General features: G+C 36.3%; 1 protein-coding gene across 2 annotated transcripts in view; it reads right to left on the bottom strand.

The window, feature by feature from the left end:
- SLC2A13 (solute carrier family 2 member 13) overlaps nucleotides 1-21,031 on the bottom strand; it is a 482,259-nt gene that overhangs the window by 97,746 nt on the left and 363,482 nt on the right. For both annotated transcript variants that reach the window (XM_043446759.1, XM_043446760.1), the window contains exon 7: nucleotides 18,723-18,848. In XM_043446759.1, the coding sequence (XP_043302694.1) occupies nucleotides 18,723-18,848 (126 nt within the window). The remainder of the gene's footprint in view (nucleotides 1-18,722; nucleotides 18,849-21,031) is intronic.

Here is a 21,031-nt window from a genome sequence, read left to right on the forward strand (position 1 = left end):
TAAAATCACATAGCACAATATCAAATTCCAATGTTATAAAATACCTTTAGAAAAAATAAACTACTTTGTATTTCCAGCTACAAATGCCATACGAACATGACTAGAATTTAAATTGTTATGAAAATCCAACCTACCAATAATTAGACTTAAAAATGTTAACATATATGAGTTTATACATGCATAACTTTCCAATCTTTCCTGCATAACTCATATATAAAATAAATAAAAAACAACAAAAAGGAAAAAATTATTTCTTAGAGGGTTCTAGGGCACATTTTGCCTTTGAAAGGAAGATAAAGTTGGTTAATACTTTGGAACTGTTTATTTTAAAACTAGATTATTAAATGAAATAGGGCAGCACTTATCATAAGAAATAACAAGTGACGATACAGTGGACAGGGTTATAAGTAAGTCTGCCCAGAAGCCACAGGGACAGAGCATTTTGCTCTCAGTTTCCAGGTTACCATGGTGGGCTTATTTTGAAACAGAATTCTGATTGGTACTAATTCATGAATGACTGTGCAAATAGCAAGGGATAAAACATGCAGCTGTTACTGTACAACTGTAGAAGTTGCAAAACACAGAAAATATCTAATGGAAAACCAATTTTGTTTATTTTTTGCTGAAGCTAGCACTGAAATCATGAAAATAGGAAGGACTTGAAAACGAAATGATTTGTATAGAGGCAGCAGCTCTTTGATTTCAATATCTGGATTTTAGTTCACACCTGCTGTCTAGCAAGAAAACTTCCTGCGAGTATTTAGATTTCTAATGCTACTATTCTTTCTGTATCATAGTAATGTGTACACTCTTCCCTTTAAATGTCTTTATTAAAATATATAACAACATTTTAAAGCACAGATACCATCCTATATATCCCTTATACTAATAAATTTCCAAATGCCTTGCCTTACCTTCTACCTGTTCATTTAAAAAATTTCCCTCCTTTCCTATCAGAATTTTGCCTTCTAAATCGAAAGCCATTCACATTAGACTATATTTGTAAACCTAGCAGTTCCTACCACATATAGCAATATTGCTCAATATTAAATCATTTGGTAACCACCACACCTTTCTTTTTCCTATTCAGTTCAGTTGCTCAGTCAAGTCCGATTCTTTGCAACCCCATGGACTGTAGCACGCCAGGCTTCCTTGTTCATCACCAACTCCTAGAGCTTGCTCAAACTTTTGTCCATTGAGTTGGTGATGCCATCCAACCACCTTATTCTCTGTCATCCCTTCTCCTCCCACCTTCAATCTTTCCCAGCATCAGGGTCTTTTCTAGTGAGTCAGTTCTTCCCATCAGGTGGCCAAAGTATTGGAGTTTCAGGTTCAGCATCATTCCTTCCAATGAATATTCAGGACTGATTTCCTTTAAGGTTGACTGGTTTGATCTCCTTGCAGTTCAAGGGACTCTCAAGAGTCTTCTTTAACACCACAGTTCAAAAGCATCAATTCTTTGGTGCTCAGCTTCCTTTACAGTCCAATTCTCACATTCATTGCTTTGACTAGGTGGACCTTTTGTCGGCAAAGTAATGTCTCTGCTTTTTAATATGCTGTCTAGGTTGGTCATAGCTTTTCTTCCAAGGAGCAAGAGTCTTTCAATTTCATGGCTGCAGTCACCATCTGCAGTGATTCTGGAGCCAAAGAAAATAAAGTCTGTCACTGTTTCCATTGTTTCCCATCTATTTGCCATGAAGTGATGGGACTGGATGCCATGATCTTAGTTTCTCGAATGTTGAGTTTTAAGTCAACTTTTTCCTGTACGATTATTTAATAGTTTTAAAAAATGCGCTTCCTTTTATAGTGTAAGTAAATTTCGTGCCACTTGCATCACCGACTTGATGGGCATGAGTTTGAGTAAACTCCGGGAATTTGTGATGGACAGGGAGGCCTGGGGTGCTGCAATTCATGGGGTCACAAACAGTCAGACACGACTGAGTGACTGAACTGAACTGAACTGCACAGGGGAGTACAGTTCATCTTGCTTTATCAGTCAGAAGTGAGGAAGTTATACGGAGATAACAAAAGAACCCCCAAATCAAGTGCCATAAACTAGGCTAATTTGCTGCTCATCCTACTGGTCCATCTGAGGTCAGTTGTGATTCTGCTCCATCTTTTCTCTACTCTGGGACCAAAGTTAATGGAAGACCTTCTATTCTGGGACACTGCCAACTTTACTGCAGAGGGAAAAGAGGATATGGCCAATTCTTTCTCTTAAAGTTTTAGTTTAGAAGTGACACAGATTGGTTCCACTTCCAGTTCCTTGGCCAGAGCAAGTCATGTGGATAAGACTGAATGGGCCATGGACATCTAATCCTTCCCGAGACAGTACAGCAGATATTTTGAACAATAATACATTCAAACCCACTTGTCATGTACAGAAGATAATTAAAGTAAAAATGGAATAAAAAAGACAATGGTATTAATTTCCAGTTAGATAATGTTTCCTTCCAAGTGTTAAAATCATAGCATGGTAAATTATGTCAGCTGGAACTTCCCTTGTGGTCCAGAGTCTGTGCTTCCAGTGCAGGCGCCTGGGTTTGATCCCTGATCAGGGAACAAGATCCTTGTCACAACTAAGTGTTTGCATGCCACAACTAAAGATTTTCCATGCTGCAGTGAAGATCGAGGATTCTGTGACACAACTAAAACTGTTAAGCCAAATAAATAGATAAATATTAAAAAATAATGCTAACTGATTTTCTTAATATATTTTAAGGAGAATTGTATCTCTCTCTATAGTACGATATCATGCCCTATCTAATTATTACATAAAATCACTTGCCTAAAATCATTCTGTTCAGTCGCTCAGTTGTGTCTGACTTTTTGCGACCCCCTGGACTGCCGCATGCCAGGCCTCCCTGTCCTTCACCGTCTCCCGGAGTTTGTTCAAAGTCTTGTTCGTTGAGTCAGTGATGCCATCCAACCAATCGTCCCTTGTTGTCTCCTTCTCCTCCTGCCTTTTAATCTTTCCCAGCATCAGTGTCATTACCAATATGAAAATACATCTACAAAAGTCAAATCTAAATAAAGCTCTCTGAAATTGTGATCGAAGCACATGCAATTCATGTCTTGACCCTTATCCTCATATAAAAAGTCCTACAGTATTCTTCAGTGAGAAAAAAACTCACAGACTACTTTTCACATGATATAAACTGAAGAACAATTTCAGTGACTAGAAATGGAAGGTTTTGGCCTCAGATGAAGGATAGTCAAAACATTATGAACATTACTACTTTCTTATATAAAACTGCTAAATTGTGTTTATTATAATTAATTGTCAACCAAGAAATTGGACAGACTAACATAGAGGAGGGAGATAAGTTATTCTTTTCCGATTTGCACACTCTGCAACATAAATAGCATCAGAATCTGTAAAATAGATAGTCACTAAATCCAGGAGAGTCTTAGCTTCCGGACATGAAAAAAGAAGAGCCAAGAGGCATACAATCTCTGAAATGATTTATGGATAGATAAAACTTAGAAACATATAGTATACAACTACAGATATTAAAGGGATTAATCTAGCATATCGACTATTATTCAAGCAAAAGCATTAAAAAATGTAGCTTAAAGAGGAAAACTGTGAGGCTGTCATCACCCTGAATACAAAACCAGACAAAAAAAAAATACACACACACAATTATAGGCCAATATCACATATGAACCTAGATGCAAAAATCCTCAACAAAATGCTAACAAACCTAACATGAAAGTGAAAGTTACTCAGTTGTATCTGACTCTTTGCAACCCCATGGACTATACAGTCCATGGAATTCTCCTGGCCAGAATGCTGGTGTGGGTAGCCATTCCCTTCTCCAGGGGATCTTCCCAACCCAGGAATCGAACCCAGTTCCCCCTCATTGTAGGAGGATTCTTTACCAGCTGAGCCACAAGGGAAGCTCAAGAATACTAGAGTGGGTAGCCTATCCCTTCTCTAGTGGATCTCCCTGACCCAGGAATTGAACTTAGGTCTCCTGCATTGCAGGCAGATTCTTTACCAGCTGAGCTACCAGGGAAGCCATAAGGTAGCAACATATTAAAAGGATCATATACCATGATCGAGTGGGATTTATCCCAGGGATTAAAGTACTTTTCAATATCCACAAATCAGTCAATGTGATACACCACAGTAATAAAATGAATAAAAACCATATAATCATTTTACTATATGCAGAAAAAGATTTTCATAAAATTCAACATCTCTTGATGGCAAAAACTCTCTAGGAACTGGGCATAAAATATAGGGACTATATCTCAACATAATCAAGGCCATGTATGATAAATCCACAGTTAACATCACAGTCAGTGGTAAAGAGGTGAAAGCATTCACTCTAAGGATAGGAACAAGACAAAGAGGTCAACTCTCACATAGTTTTAGAACTCCTAGGCACAGCAATCAGAGAAGAAAAAACTAAATAAAAGGAATTCAAATTGAAAAGGGAGATGTAAAACTGTAACTATCTGCAGATGACATGATATTATAGATAGATTATACATGATTTGGCCACCTCATGCGAAGAGTTGACTCATTGGAAAAGACCCTGATGCTGGGAGGGATTGGGGGCAGGAGGAGAAGTGGACGACAGAGGATGAGATGGCTGGATGGCATCACCGATTCGATGGACATGAGTTTGAGTAAACTCCTGGAGTTGGTGATGGATAGGGAGGCCTGGCGTGCTGCGATTCATGGGGTTGCAAAGAGTTGGACACGACTGAGCGACTGAACTGAACTGAACTGAACTGATACATGATTTTATACATATTATATGTAGAAAATTCTAAAGGTGGCAGCAGAAAACTACCAGAGCTCATCAATGAATTAGATAAAATTTTAGGGTACAAAATTAATATATATATTTTATATACATTTCTATATACTATGTATTTCTATATGTATATTTCTATATGTATTTCTGGGGCTTCCCAGGTAGCCCAGTGGGTAAAGAATCCTCCTGACAATGCAGGAGATACAGGAGATTAGCATTCAATCCCTGGGTTGGGAAGATCCCCTAGAGGATAGTATGGCAAGCCACTCCAGTATTTTTGCCTGAAGAATCCTGTGGACCGAGGAGCCTGGTGGGCTGCAGTCCACAGTGTTGTAAAGAGTCAGACATGACTGGAGTGACTGAGCAGGCATATTTCTATTCTTGGATTGGATGAGTGAATATTGTTAAAGTAGCCATACTGCCCAAGGCAATCTAGAGATCCAGTGCAATCCAAACTAAATTATCAATGGCATTTTTCACAGAAAAGGAGAAAAATTTTTTTAATTTGTATGGAAACACAAAAGATATCAAAGTTAAAGCAATCTTAAGAAAGAAGAAAGGGGCTGGATGAATCAAGCTCTCTGACTTCAGACTATACTACAAAGCAACTATCCTCAAAATAGCATGGCACTGGCACAAAAACAGACACAAAAATCAATGGAACAGTATAGAAAGCATAGATATAAATCCAAGGACTTAAGGTCAATTAATATACAACAAATGAGGCAAGAACATACACTGGAGAAAAGAAAGTCTCGTCAATATGTGGTGCTGGGAAAAATGGACAGCTACGTTTAAGGAATGAAATTAGAACATTCTCTAAGACTGTACACCCAAATAAACTCAAAATAGATTAAAGACCTAAATGTAAGACCAGATACTTTTAAACTCCTAGAGGAAAACAAAGGCAGGACACTGTTTGACATAAATTGCAGGAATATTTTCTTTGGCTCTGTCTCCTAGAGCAAAGGAAAAACAATAAACAAAAATAAACAAATGGGATCTAATTAAACCTAAAAACTTTTGCACAGTAAAGGAAACCACAAATAAAACAAAAAGATAATCTATGTAGTGGGAGAAAATATTTGCAAATGATGCAACTGATGAAGGATTAATTTTAAAAATATACAAACAGCTCATATAGCTCCATAACACAAAAACAAGCAACCCAAACAAAAAATGGGCAGAAGACTTAAACAGACATTTCTCCAAAGAAGACATACAGATGGGTAACAGGCACATGAAAACATGCTCAACATTTCTAATTATTTGAGAAATGCAAACCAAACCACAATGAGGTATCACCTCACACTAGTCAGAATAGCCATCATTAAAAATCTACAAATAATAAATGTTGGTGAGGGTGTGGAGAAAAGGTAACCTTCCTACACTGTTGGTGGGAATATAAATTGGTGCAAACATTATGGAGAACAGTACAGAGGTTGTTTAAAAAACTAAAAATAGAGTTAACATATAATACAATATGCCCACTCCTGGGCATACATCTGCAGAAAATTCAAATTCAAGAAGATAAGTGCACCTCAATGTTCATAGCAGCACTAGTCACAATAGCCAATACTGGAAGCAACCTAAATGGCCACTAAGAGATGAATGGATAAAGAAGATGTGGTGTATATACACAATGGAATGCTACTCAGCCATTAAAAAAGAATGAAATAATTCCATTTGCAGCAATATGGGTGGCCCCAGAGACTACCATACTAAATGAACTATGTCAGACAAAGACAAATATCATACAATATCACTTTTATGTGAAATCTAAAAAAGTAATACAAATGAACTTATTTACAAAGCAGAAACAGACTCACAGACTTAGAGAATGAACTTTTGATGGGGATAAGAGAGAGTAAGGGAGTTTGGGATGGACATGTTCACACTATTATATTTAAAATAGATAACCAAAATGACCTACTGTATAGCATATGGAACTCTGCTCAATGTGGCAGAGTTGGATAGGAGGAGAGTTTGGGGGAGAATGGACACATGTACATATAGCTGAGTCCCTTTGCTGTTCATCTGAAAATATCACATTGTTTGTTAATCAGCTATACCTCAATACAGAATAAAAAGTTTACATAAAAACAGAAAGAGACATGCATATGCAGAAAACAAACTATGGCTACCAAAGGGGAAAGGAGTTGGAGAGATAAATATGGAATCTGAGATTAACAGATACAGACTACTATATGTAAAATACATAAACAACAAAACCTATTGTACAGCACAGGGAACATATTCTGTATCTTGCAATAACTTAAAATGGAAAGAATCTGAGAAATAACATATGTGTGTGTATGTATATATATATATATATATATACACATAATTGAGTTACTTTGCTCTACACCTTAAAGATTATAAATCAATAAAAAAATTAAAAATTATAAAAACCAAAGTTGACTAAAGAATTCTATATTAGATTCTTTGTCACTTCTCTTGATACAAAATAAATGCTAGGAAAAATTAATATTGAACTATATTGTTATTAATTTAGGAGCATAGCATGAATATTTTAAATCCTTAATATGAATAACTAATACAAATATCAATCTTGTACATAAGATACTGGTATAGCTTGTTTCTGTCCTTTTCTGGGCCCATCCTTGTATGAAATATTCCCCTGATATCTCCAATTTTCTTGAAGAGACCTCTAGTCCTTCCCATTTTATTGTTTTTTCCTATAAAGTACAAAAAGAGTAAGGATCTAACAGAAGTAGAAAAAATTAAGAAGTGGCAAGAATACATAGAAGACTATTCAAAAAGGTTTTAATGACCCAAATAACCATGATGATATGGTCATTTACCTAGACTGGACATTCTGAAGTATGAAGTCAAGAGGGCCTTGGGAAGCATTACTGTGAACAAAGGTATTGGAAGTAGTGGCATTCCAGCTGAGCTATTTAAAATCCTAAAATACGAAGCTGTTAAAGTGCTGCACTCAATATGCCAGCATATTTGGAAAACTCAGCAGTGGCCACAGGACTGGAAAAGTCAGTTTTCACTCCAATCCCAAAAGAGGGCAATGCCAAAGAATTTTCAAACTACCACACAATTGCGCTGATTTCACATGCCAGTTTGGTAAAGCTCAAAATCCTTTAAGCCAGGCTTTAGCAATATGTGAACTGAGAACTTCCAGATGTATAGTTGAGTTTAGAAAAGGCAGAGAAAGAGAGATCAAATTGCCAACATCTGTTGGATCAGACAGATAAAGGGAATTCCAGGAAAAACATCTACTTCTGTTTCATTGACTACACAGAAATCTTTGACTGTGTGGATCACAACGAATTGTGGAAAATTCTTTAAGAGATGGGAGTACCAGACCACCTTACTTGTTTCCTGAGAAACCTGTATGTGGGTCAAGAAGCAATAGTTAGTACTGGACATGGAACAATGGACTGGTTCCAAATTGGGAAAGGATTAAGTCAAAGCTGCATATTGGCACCCTACTTATTTAACTTCTTTGCAGAGTACATCACGAGAAATGCCAGGTTGGATGAATCACAAGCTGGAATCTAGAAATATCAACAATGTCAGAAATGCAGATGATATCACTCTATTGGCAGAAAGTGAAGAGGAACTGAAGAGCCTCTTGATGAGGGTAAAGAGAAGAGTGAAAAGAATGGCTTGAAACTCAGTATTAAAAAACCAAGGTCAGGGTATTCAGTCCCATCACTTTATGGCAAACAAAAGGGGAAAAAGCAGAAGCAGTGACAGATTTTCTTTTCTTGGGCTCCAAAATCACTGCAGAGAGTGCCTGCAGCCATGAAATTAAAAGATACTTGCTCCTTGGAAGGAAAACTATGATAAACCTAGACACCATATTAAAAAGCAGAGATATCACTTTGCTCGCAAAGGAATGTATCTCCAAAGCTATAATTTTTCCAGTGGTCATGTATGATTGTGAGAGCTGGAACATAAAGAAGGCTGAGTGCAAAACAATTGATGCTTTTGAACTGTGGTGCTGGAGAAGACTCTTGAGAGTCCCTTGGACTGCAAGGAGATCAAACAAGTCAATTCAAAGGAAATCAGCCCTGAATATTCAATGGAAGGACTGAGGCTGAAGGTGAAGCTCCAATACTTTGGCCAACTGATGCGAAGAACCAACTCATTGGAAAAGACCCTGAGGCTAGGAAAGACTGGAGGCAAAATGAGAAGGGGGCAGCAGTTGGTCAGATAACATCACTGACTTAATGGACATGAATTTGGGCAAACTCCAGGAGATAGTGGAGGATAGGAGAGCCTGGTGTGTCCATGGGGTCACAATGAGTTGGACCTGACTTAGTGACTAAACAACAACAACATATTTTGTTAATGATAAAATCAATTCCTGTTTCTAAAGGCAAAACTGATAAATGTCTTTACAAATTAAAACACAAAAGGTGATAAAGGGGAAACTTCCTTTTGCTATTTGGTCTGCTTCCATAATATTATATACTGTCACCATAGAAATATTGCTTCCCTAGTATACCAATGAATGTTTCAAGGAAATGTGCTGAATATTTCTTCCAATAATTATCAAATACATACATTACCATGAGTAAAACAGCTTATGGGAAGTTGCTATATAATGCAGTGAGTTCAGTCTGGTGCTCTGTGATGACTTAGAGGGTGAGATGTGCGGGTGGGAGGAAGGCAGAAGATGGAGCGGATATACGTACAGCTGATTATGTGCAGCTGATTCGTGCTGCTGCATGGCAGAAACGAACACAACACTGTAAAGCAATTAGCCTCCAATTCAAAAAAAGGTACTTTTTCATGTAGTATGACTACAAGTAATGCGTAGTATGCATATCAGCAGTACATGATTTTTATTTTTTACAACTGTCTGAGTGTTTTAATGAGTACCAGGTAAACATTTAACATTGTTTATTAAAACCATATCACTCCCATTTTTCCTTTAGAGGTTTCCTTTCTTGGAAATAAGTAAGAATGTAGACGATATCACGAAAATAAAATGATGGGAACATTGTATCCTCTCGTTTGGAACTTTGGTACTTTCAAACCCTTATATAATTTCTGGTGATAGCAGCCTTTTCCTTTTTTTTTTTTTTTTTTTTAATAATTATTGGCTGAATTGTCTGGTAAGGCACTGAGGGATTTAAAATAGGGCAGGATATGAACAAGGGAATTTATAATCTAACAGAAAAGATACATCCAAACTCAAATCACTATCATATAACACAATATCATATGTTAGACTGTTAAGTGCTAGAGGAAAACGGGATATAATAAGCACTGTTCTCAGGGGCTAATCAAAGAGACTGCAAGGAAAAAAGTGATATCTGATCTAGGCAAAAATTCATCTGTAGAAGTCAGAGGCAGAGATTCAAAAGAGAGAGGAGGATAAATCCTGGGCAGAAAGCACAGAATGAGGACAGGCAAATAAATGGGAAATCATAATGGATATTAGGGTGATAGGAGGGGGTTTTGACTGACTAGAATTCTATATGGAAGAGAGAAAATATGGCTGGGAAAACAGACTGGGTGTTGTATCAGAGTGCAGCTTTGAGAAAAATATCTGCGGAATGAATACAATAAACCAGGAATCAGCATAAATGAGAACAATGAATTGCCAAATAAGGATTTATCTAGCTATTTTGATGTATCTAATTACAGAGTGAACATGTTATATTATAGGAAACAAACACTGAATCAGCACATTAAGAAAGCATCCCTAATTAGCAATAGTTTAAAGAAACACGCTGTTTGAAGTTCCAGAATAGATTATTTATATTTTTGTGTATAGAAAGCCAGGAGAAAAGGAGGTGGATTAATAGGCACAGACAAATAAATAGAAAGTACTCTAATGTACGTATCTGTTAGGAAGTGCTTATGCTGATCTAGAAAATGTGGTATTGACAAATATAAGAAAAAGTAAAATGAGCACAGGATATTTACTACTTACACGTGTGCGGAACATACATTTTTACATTTCTTCAGAAATTCTCATTCAAAGTTCATAAAAACCATACTGCTGTGGAAAAAGGAAACTCTCAAACACGGTTGTTGGATGCGTAAATTGGTGCAGGCACTATGGAAAACTGTATGGAGGTGCCTCAAAAAAGTAAAAATAGAATTACCATATGACCCAGCAATCCCATTCCTGGGTGTATATCCAGAAAGAATGAAAACTCTAATTCAAAAAGATATATGTGCCCTAGTGTTCAAAGCAGAACTATTTATAATAGTTAAAAGACACAGAAGTAACCAAATGTCCATTAACAGATGAATGGATAGAGAAGTGTTTTATATATTTATGCACACATACATATATATATAATGGAATATTATGTTATACTGTATATTGGAATTAATAGACACAAACTACTATACATAAAATAGATTGACAAGGATTTACTGTATAGCACAGTGAATAATATTCAATATCTTAAATAACCTATAATGGAATATTATCTGAAGAAAATAACTATCACTATGCTATACATCTTGAAAGAATACAGTATTGTAAATCAACTATACTTTGATGAAAACAAACAAACACCATATTGCTCAACAAGGCAATAATATTATTTCCATTTTACAGAAGAAGACTGGGGCTCAGAAAGGCCCAGGTTGTTCCAGTGCCACTTACAAGGTAAATGATAAAAGTTCATATATGAAACTGACTAAAAAAATGTGCATCTTTCTCCTACCCAGTTGCTGCTCCCCTAAAAGCAATGGACTTACTGTCTTTTTTATTTTGAGAAAGTTAATTCAGACCCTCTAAGCCTCACTGAGTTCATCTATACAGCAGGAACAAAAATCACACTTCATAGAGGTATTGAGTTGGTCCTGGAAATGTACATTTTTTCCCCCAGAAAACTGTCTATTTTATCTGTTTTCAAATGTACTAGACATTACTGGTAATAGTCTCTTAAGATTTTTAAATCTTTACTATTTTATAATGCCCTTTTTTCTCATTTTATCTGTGCCTTCTCTCTGTTCTTAACCCGTATTGCCAGAGGTTTCACCATTAAATTTGTCTTCTCTAAGAAGCAACTTTTGATCCTCTCCAGTATTGTTTTGCTTGGCATTACTTTTTCCTCTTTTAATTTCTATCCTCTGCTTACTTTACCAGCTCACTTTGTATTCTAGCTCTTACTTCTTAAGGATCTTGTCAGTTACTAATTTCAATGTCTTGGTTTCCATTATGATTTCTTCTTAACCCATTCATTAATTTGAAGTTTATTTTTAAAGTTTTCAGATTAAATTAGAAGGGTGATAAATATCTTTCTATTGCTTTGCAGTGTCACCAGTGCATTTTGGTTAGAAAAGACATTTTGCACAATACTGATTATCTGGATTTACTTAGAATTTATTGGAATTCACATTTACATATTATTCTTTGTGTTTGAAAATGGTAAATTTTCATAAGTACTCTATGTTTGCTTGAAAAGAATGAAATTCTCTATGTGTTAGGTTCATTATTTAACTCTTAAGTCAAACTTGTTAATATTAAGCTTTTCGAATTCTATAATCTCTGCTATTTTTTTGTCATCTTGATTGTCCACTTAGCTAATTTTTTTCTACTCCTTTATTTCCACCTTTCTGTGACTGCCTCTTGTAAACAGCATATAACTGTATTTAAAAAAATCCAATGTGAGGAGCTTTGTCTTTAATGAAAGTTGCTTAATCGTGTCCAGCTCTTTGAGACCCCATGGACTAAACAGTCCATGGAATTCTCTAGGCCAGAATACTGGAGTAGGTAGCCTTTCCCTTCTCCAGGGGATCTTCCCAACCCAGGGATTGAACCCAGGTCTCCCACATTGCAAGCAATTCTTTGCCAGCCGAGTCACAAGGGAAGCCCAAGAATACTGGAGTGGGTAGCCTATCCCTTCTCCAGGGGAGCTTCCCGACCCAGGAATTGAACTGGGATCTCCTGCACTGCAGGTGGACTCTTTACCAACTGAGCTATCAGGGAAGCCTTTGTCTTTAATAGGTATGTTTGGTGGTGGTTTAGTCGCTAAGTCGTGTCCGACTCTTGTGACCCCATGGACTGTAGCCTGCCAGGCTCCTCTGTCCATGGGATTTTCCAGGCAAGAATACTGCAGTGGATTGCCATTTCCTTCTCCAGGAGATCTTCCTGACCCAGGAATCGAACCTGGGTCTCCTGCATTGCTGGCAGATACTTTACTGACTGAGCTATTAAGGAAACCCAATAGGCATGTTTAACTGAGTTATTTTTACTGTAATAACAGGTACATTTATATGTAACTAATTTTGCTTTTTTTCTGTGTGTTTTCTCTTAACTATGTTTTTTATTCGTTCTGTAATTTCCCCCTTTTCTTGTTTCTATTAGTTTAATTTTCTTGGTTTTTACTCTGTGCTTATATATATCTTTAAGAGATTACACTTATATTTTTAATACCTATATTTGACACGTTGCAAAACTAATTATAATCTCCATTTCTTTCTGGAAACGAAAGAATGTAGATGGCTTCTCCCCCAAAGTTCCCATACTACTTTCCAAGTTTTTTTTTTTTTTTACAAAATTCACCTAAGTATAACATGTGTTATATATATGTGTGTGTGTGTGTGTGTCTTTGCACATAAATATGTATAAATATACAGACACATACATGCTGCTGCTGCTAAATCGCTTCAGTCATGTCCGATTCTGTGCAACCCCATAGACAGCAGCCCACCAGGCTCCGCCGTCCCTGGGATTCTCCAGGCAAGAACACTGGAGTGGGTTGCCATTTCCTTCTCCAATGCATGAAAGTGAAACGTGAAACTGAAGTCGCTCCTCCGTCCATGGGATTTTCCAGGCATGAGTACTGGAGTGGGGTGCCATTGCCTTCTCCTACAGATACATACATACACAAATACATATATACTGTGCAAATTATAAGTGTGCAACTTTCAGTATAATTGAAAAAAATTATACTATTTCCTTTTTTTTTCTTTTAAACATTATTTTAAAGTCTCTTAAATTTTTTTGGTAATGTAAGGTTCTTTTTGTGTTCATTCTTCTGTCACACGTGGTAGCTTTCTTCCATAAACTGATATAGTTTAATATTTTTTACTGCTACCTCATATTTGCTTTTGATGGAAGTCTCATGTGTCCTGGGTTCTGATAACTGCAGGTTTGCTGAGTTAGCTTTATGGATGTCTCCAGTTTGGGACCCACATTTTGATTTTTCACTATTCATGTTTCTCAACTGATGGTTCCCTTCACAAGGGCAGTATGAAATTAGAAGCCATATTTCCCTATAGTAAAGGCTTCTGGTTTTGCTTCCTCATGTGTGACACTGTTTCAACTCAAGCTCCCAAGTGGGTCACAGAGAATTTTGCCCAGCACAGCCCAACAGATTTTCTTGTCTCTGTTTCAGAGCCTAGGTGGCCCATCACAGTTCTAGGGGCAAGACTTGGAGTTTTGTCTTCTCAGCACCTAAAGCACTAGCCTCTCACCCCTTAGACTGGCTTCTGTTCTGATGCTCTTGTGTGCTGTTGGGCTTCCACATGGGCTTTGCTGCTCTCACGCTCACTGGTAGCATTTGGGCATTTCTCTCAAGTTCAGCTGTGAATTAAACCTATATTTGCCTCTGTGTGGGATGCATGTGGGAGATGCAGAGGATGATGAGCAGGAGGAAAGATTTTCTATTAGTGCAGTGTACTGAATTTTCTAGAACTATGTTAAATGATTTTAACATGGGTTTTCCTTTAAAAAAATTTTTAATTGTAAAATACACATTACACAACATTTACTATCTTAATTAACCATTTAAATTTTTAATCATTTTAAACTGTATAGTTCAGCAGTAAGTATATTCACCTTATTCTGTAAGCAATCTCCAAAACTCATCCCATTTTCCAAAACTGAAACCCCATAACCATTAAACAACAACTCCCTATTTCCTTCTACCCTCTGCTTGTGGCAACCACTATTCCTCATTCTTCCTCTATAAACCTGAGTACTCTAGGTACCTCATGTTAATGGAGTCATTCGGTATTTGCTCATCTCACTCATCATCTCGTATTCAAGGCTTATTCATGTTGTAGTAGCCAGAATTTCTTTTCTTTAAATATGTATAAGTGTATGTATATACAGTTTGCTTATCCATTTGTCTGTCAAGTAGCATTTGAGTCGCTTCCAGCTTCTGGCTATTGTGAACAATGCTGCTATGAATACAGTATTCAAATAAAACTTCAAGACCTTATTTTCAATGCTTTTGGATGTATACCCAAAGTGGAGTTATTAGATGACATATAATTCTAACTTAAAATTATGTAAAAACTGCCACACTGTTTTCCATAGTGGCTACACCATTTTATATTCCTATTCACAGTGCATACAGTTTCCAATTTTTCCACATCTTCCACAACAATTATTGTTTCATTTTATTATTTGTTTTTTATCCTAAGGCGTCTGAGGTAATACCTCATTGTAGTTTTGACTTGCATTTCCCTAATAATTAGTGCTGCCAAACAGTTTTTCATGAGCGTTGTCATTTGTGTATCTTTTTTAGAGAACAAGGATGAACAGAAAACTTTTTGATTGAAATATAAAAGGCTTTCCCGGTGGCTCAGTGATAAAGAATCCATCTGCAACGAGGAGATGCAGGAGACGTGGGTTCAATCCCTGAGTTGGGAAGATTCCCTAGAGGAGTGTCTGGCGACTCACGCCAATATTCTTGCTTAGAGAATCTCATGCAAAGAGGAGCCTGGCAGGCTACATACAGTCCACAGGGTCGCAAAGACTTGGACAAGACTGAAGCAACTGAGCACATAAGCTCACATAGAAAAGCATACTGATTGACAAAGTTTTATTTCAAATTAATTGTAGTTAATGATATGGACAAATGTTTTTCATTATGTTGAGATAAAACTCAGCATACTACCTTCATCATGAATAGTATTACCCTTCTACCTGGTGTTTTCCAGGAAATAACTACACTAGAGATTCTTTGCAGCTGAAGATGGAGAAGCTCTATACACTCAGCAAAAACAAGACCTGGAGCTGACTGTGGCTCAGATGATCAGCTCTTATTGCAAAATTTAGGCTTAAACTGAGGAAAGTAGGGAAAACCATTAGGCGATTCAGGTATGACATAAATCAAATCCCTTATGATTGTACAGTGGAGATGACGCATAGATTCCAGGGATTAGGTCTGGTAGACAGAATGCCTGAAAAACTATGGATGGAGGTTTGTGACATTGTACAGAAGGCAGTGGCCAAAACCATCCCCAAGAAAAAAAAATATGCAAGAAGCCTTCTTATGCGAACACTGCAAAGAAATAGAGGAAAACAACAGAATGGGAAAGAAAAGAGATCTCTTCAAGAAAATTGAAGATAACAAGGGAATATTTCTTGCAAGGATGGGTATAATAAAGGACAGAAAAGGCAAGGATCTAACAGAAGCAGAAAAGATTAAGAAGAGGTGGCAAGAATACACAAAAGAACTCTTCAAAAAAGGTCTGAATGACTTGGATAACCATGATGGTTTGGTTACTCAATTAGCCAGACAACCTGGAGTGTTAAGTCAAGTGGGCCTTATAAGGATTACTATGAACAAAGCTAGTGGAGGTGATGGTATTCCACTTAAGCTAATTCAAATCCTAAAAGATGATGCTATTAAAGTGCTCCACTCAATATGCCAGCAAATTTGGAAAACAGCAATGGCCACAGGACTGGAAAAGGCCAGTTTTCATTCCATCCCCAAAGAAGGGCAATGTCAAAGAATGCTCAAATTACTATAAAGTTGTGTTCATTTCACATGCTAGCAAGGTAATGCTCAAAATCCCTCAAGCTAGTCTTGAAGTACGTGAAGTTTTGAAGTACATGAACGGAGAACTCCAATACTTTGGCCACCTGATGTGAAGAGCCGATTCACTGGAAAAGAGCCTGATGCTGGGAAAGATAGAAGACAACAGGCGAAGAGGGCAGCAGAGGATGAGATGGTTTGATGGCATCATCGACACAATGGACATGAGTCTGAGCAAACTGAAAGATAGTGAAGGACAGGGAAGCCTGGTGTGCTGCAGTCCATGGGGCCGCAAAGCATCAGACATGACTTGGCAACTGAACAACAACAGAGATCTGTGATTATGTCACTGAATTGCCTCAATACTTGACCCTAAAACATCTATAAATAGTATATCTTGAATAGGAATCCAAGGTAAAGGTAGATTTTTCCCTGAAAATTCCATTCTAGGTAATTGCATAAAACCTATCAACAAAATAAACAAAAATATAATGAATGCTATTTTATCTACAATTGGAGAATCTGTTGCAATAAATCTTTCATGGTAAATACATCCTGCATTTTTTGTTTTCTTTGTAGGATAGATTGAGGCAACCCGGCATGGTGACCAAGCTAAGAGGAAGATTGCTGCTCAGCTCAGAGAAGAGTGAGAAAATCTGTTTTCTTTCCGACGTGGGAGGTAAAGAGTTTTAGGTTATTATTCTATTAATAAGAATATTCCACAAGCATAAAAGTTTCTTGTATATTTTGTTTAGTTCTTTGTATTTTTCCTACTTGGGTCTTAGCTATTTTCACTTTTCTCTAGTAGTGGGTGTAGCCCAGGAATAATGGTACAAAAATACAAATAAACTCTAAAATAGGTGTAAATAAAAGAAGTAATATGCATTTCTATTAAAAAGTTGTAAAATTTGTTAGTTGCAAAAAGAATAAAATTATTTTGAGACTACTGACCTATATACCTTCCTATGAGAAAGAGATAAACATAATTTTAGTGTCCCCATAAGTTTTTAAATTAATTTTATGAAGTATAGGAAACTACATACACAGATTTCAAATTGTAAATTGTTCATAATTCTTGATTAGAAACTTTCAGGCTTCTTCTATTGAAAAAAATCAAAAGGATTAAAACTGTAAAGTATTACATTCAGAAATAATTAAACAATTAACTTCCTAATAAAGCCTGACTAATGAAAAGATACATTAGGTGTTTTTATTTATTTTTTATTTTTTTTTACATTAGGTGTTTTTAAAAGAAGCTCTTTCACGTTTTCATTTTAAGTAACAACTGTATTTCTTTTACATATTTCCTTTTAATCAGTGTATTTAAAATGTGATCTGAATTTTCACTCAATATCATATAATTTACTACTACTACTTTGGAATAATCCCATCATACAATGATTAATGACAACAGCATAAGTATTAATAATGATACATTATACTTTCTGGCTTCTAGGAGATACAAGCACTTTATTACAGATTTCGTTGCTTTCCCCAGTGTTAGGAGGCAGACAGCATGAAAGCACAGTAATCTTTTTTTGACAATTTAAAACGCAAAAGCCATGTCAAATAATATTTACATATTTCTGTATTCATGAATATGAGTGTTAGTTCATAAATATGGGATATTTGTTCTACACAAACGTTTCATTTATGTGCCCACTCTAAACCAATGGGATCTGTCAAAAAGAGAAAGGTTCACAGTTTCTCATACACACCCATAATTACCAACTTTATCCTTATTTTGTTTAATTTCTCTGACTTCCAGGAACGTACAATATGAATTAAAGAATTTAAAATGATAGTACTTCATTGTGACTTCACAATTTTCTGTCTTTCACTTAAGTTTCGGAGTTTGGAAATTATTGGTATAATTAAAAAATACCCAGTGGGAGAAACTACCGTGGCAATATTTAGTGATACTTGCCTCAAGGTCCAGACTCCTGTAGCTTATTAGAACAGAGTTGGGTATGGAATCTGGATTTCCTGAAGTCTAGGCTTGAGTTTATATGCTAAGTTTGTGAAGCATACAGTTGCAATATTTCCACCCACTCTCATCAGAATATGCTGCAAAGTAATATAGTTATAAAGAACAAAGATTCTTTAAAAGAAGACCAATTTAAAAGAAGTAGCGTGTATAAGTGCAGTCATTCTGTAAGTTTAAAAATAAGTCTCAAGCTGAAATTTTATTGTATATTTTTATGGTATGTAATGAGCAACATACCTGCCCCAGGCTGCCTCATTTGTGGCTGCTTTATTAACTGGAACACAGGAGGAGTCAATGACGGTTGATTTATTCATCTGATAACAGAACCCGCAGTCTGGATCCAACATACATTCGTTACAGTAACTGTAAAATGAAACGAGTTGTAGTCATGTTAGAGACAGCTGATGCTCAGCACACACTGTATTCTATTTGCTCCCCTGCATTTTCCACTCTACTCTGGTAAAGCGCGGGGCCATGTGACTCAGTTTGGTTCTGGCAAATAACTTGTGATAAGGCAGGTGAGAAATGGCTGATTTCTTCCATCTCTACCTACTCTGGATGCAGCAACTTTGGAAACCACTTTGAAATGGAGGTGGACTGGGTGTGCAGTATTGGATGTAGAAGAACTCCAGTCTGCCAGCAGCAAATATACTTTTGCTTTCCTAAGCCACTGAGACCTGTTACCAGAGCACAGACTGGTTCACTTTGAACCAGCTACCTGGTTCCAAACTGTACCAAAGCATTTACTTCTCTTAAATGTTTCCATCATGTACCATATCTTTTAAAAAAAAATGGAATTTTTTCCTAATATAGTTCATGAAATAGAAAATTCAAAGAATGAAAAAAAATTACATCTAGAAGAAAAAGTTAAAAAATAAAAATGCCACCGCCCTAAGAATGGCCAGAGTTAACATCCTGGGGGATACTTGTACTTTTAATAAATATATATTGAAAATCAACTATGTTGTATGCTTAATTAAAAGAAGTCGTAACCTTTAAAAACTGCATAAATTTTTCTGAAAAAGAGAAAAGAAAAAAGGTTGGTAAAGGGGAAAAGGCTAACTTTTCTCATCCACTGGTTGGATTCCAGACCCATTACCAACCAATCATTGCTCACCTAACAGCAATATCCTAACTTCAGGAAAATTTTAAAGAGACAAAATCCTTTAGAGGGCAAGATTTTCCAACATAAGCCGACAGTGAGCTTGCAGAATGAGTTTTCTCACTGTCATACTATTTGCCAGACAAACCTGGAACACGTTATACACAGTTGTCACATACAAGGTATGGAGACTGTAAGTTAAAGTCCCTGCTCTGCTCCTTGGTAGATAAAAGGAAAGGATAAGAAATAGCTATACCTGTTAATGATGATGATATGATAGAACACAGAAATTCTCTAAGGGCAGAGACCTGATTATTTGCCTGTAGGAATGGGGGATAATTTCAGAGATGATATTTGAGATGGATCATAAGAGAAATTTACCAGGGAAAGAAGTAGAGAGAAGAGCATTTCAGGGAACAACTTATTACATAATTAAACATAAGTCAGTACAGACTTATTAAATATCTACTTTGTACAAGTAATTACACAGTGGCGTGTGGGAGAGAAATAGAGTAAGAACTAATGCAAGCTATCTGAAAAAGACATGAATCATCAAAATCAAAACACTTCTTTGATGCATTTAGCTAAATGCAAAAGACTGGCATTGTTTAAAAATTAAGACCACTGTCATTCTCTCTGTAAATCTTTACTTTACAAATAGTCTATTTTTAATGAGACTTTAGCCATACACTAAAAGCAAAAAAAGGGGTCTTTCAAAGCCTACCAAAAGATCAATATACTTTAGAAAGGTGATATAGTATTGTGAACCTAAAACTGTCCACACCTGTGATAAACAAAATAAAATAGAAATCATGAGAAGTACTCTGAGCTTCTGGCTTTAAGAACTAGACTAGGTTAATTTGGAAGGGAAGATCATTCCTACTAGTATTTTGTTAGTTTATTCTGCCCATATGAGGTAGAGTTAAAAACCCTGATGGTTTCAGTGGCTTTAAATGATAATTATTTGGGAAATGTCAATTCACCCATTTGTAGAGAAATGACTATTTAAATTTTTTGAAAAATACTTATTTCCTATAAAAGGCCAGAAACCAGTTACCTACTGCATGTACCTGTCAGACATATGAGGCATTATCCATAATGCTTCACCTCTTCCATCACCTATTCAAACATCACCTCTGACCACAACCTCCTATTATTCTATCTTCCTTACTAAATGATTTCTGCTCTGACATGATCATTCATTTAACAAATACAAATATATTACACTTACTCTGTGCCAGGCACTATTCCAGGAGCTGGGACTTGTTAGTGAACAAAAATGATGTTGATTTGTATATTAGACCTCATGACAACCTCCAGTTAATTGATGTGCTCCCTGTTCATTAGCTTTTTCCTTTCTTTCTCTTTTTGATTTTTAAAAAAACCTTATTGGTGTATAGTTGACTTACAATTTGTGTGAGTTTCCTGTGTTCAGCAAAATGAC

This window comes from Cervus canadensis, chromosome 25 (assembly GCF_019320065.1).
Source record: "Cervus canadensis isolate Bull #8, Minnesota chromosome 25, ASM1932006v1, whole genome shotgun sequence".
Lineage (NCBI taxonomy): Eukaryota > Metazoa > Chordata > Mammalia > Artiodactyla > Cervidae > Cervus > Cervus canadensis.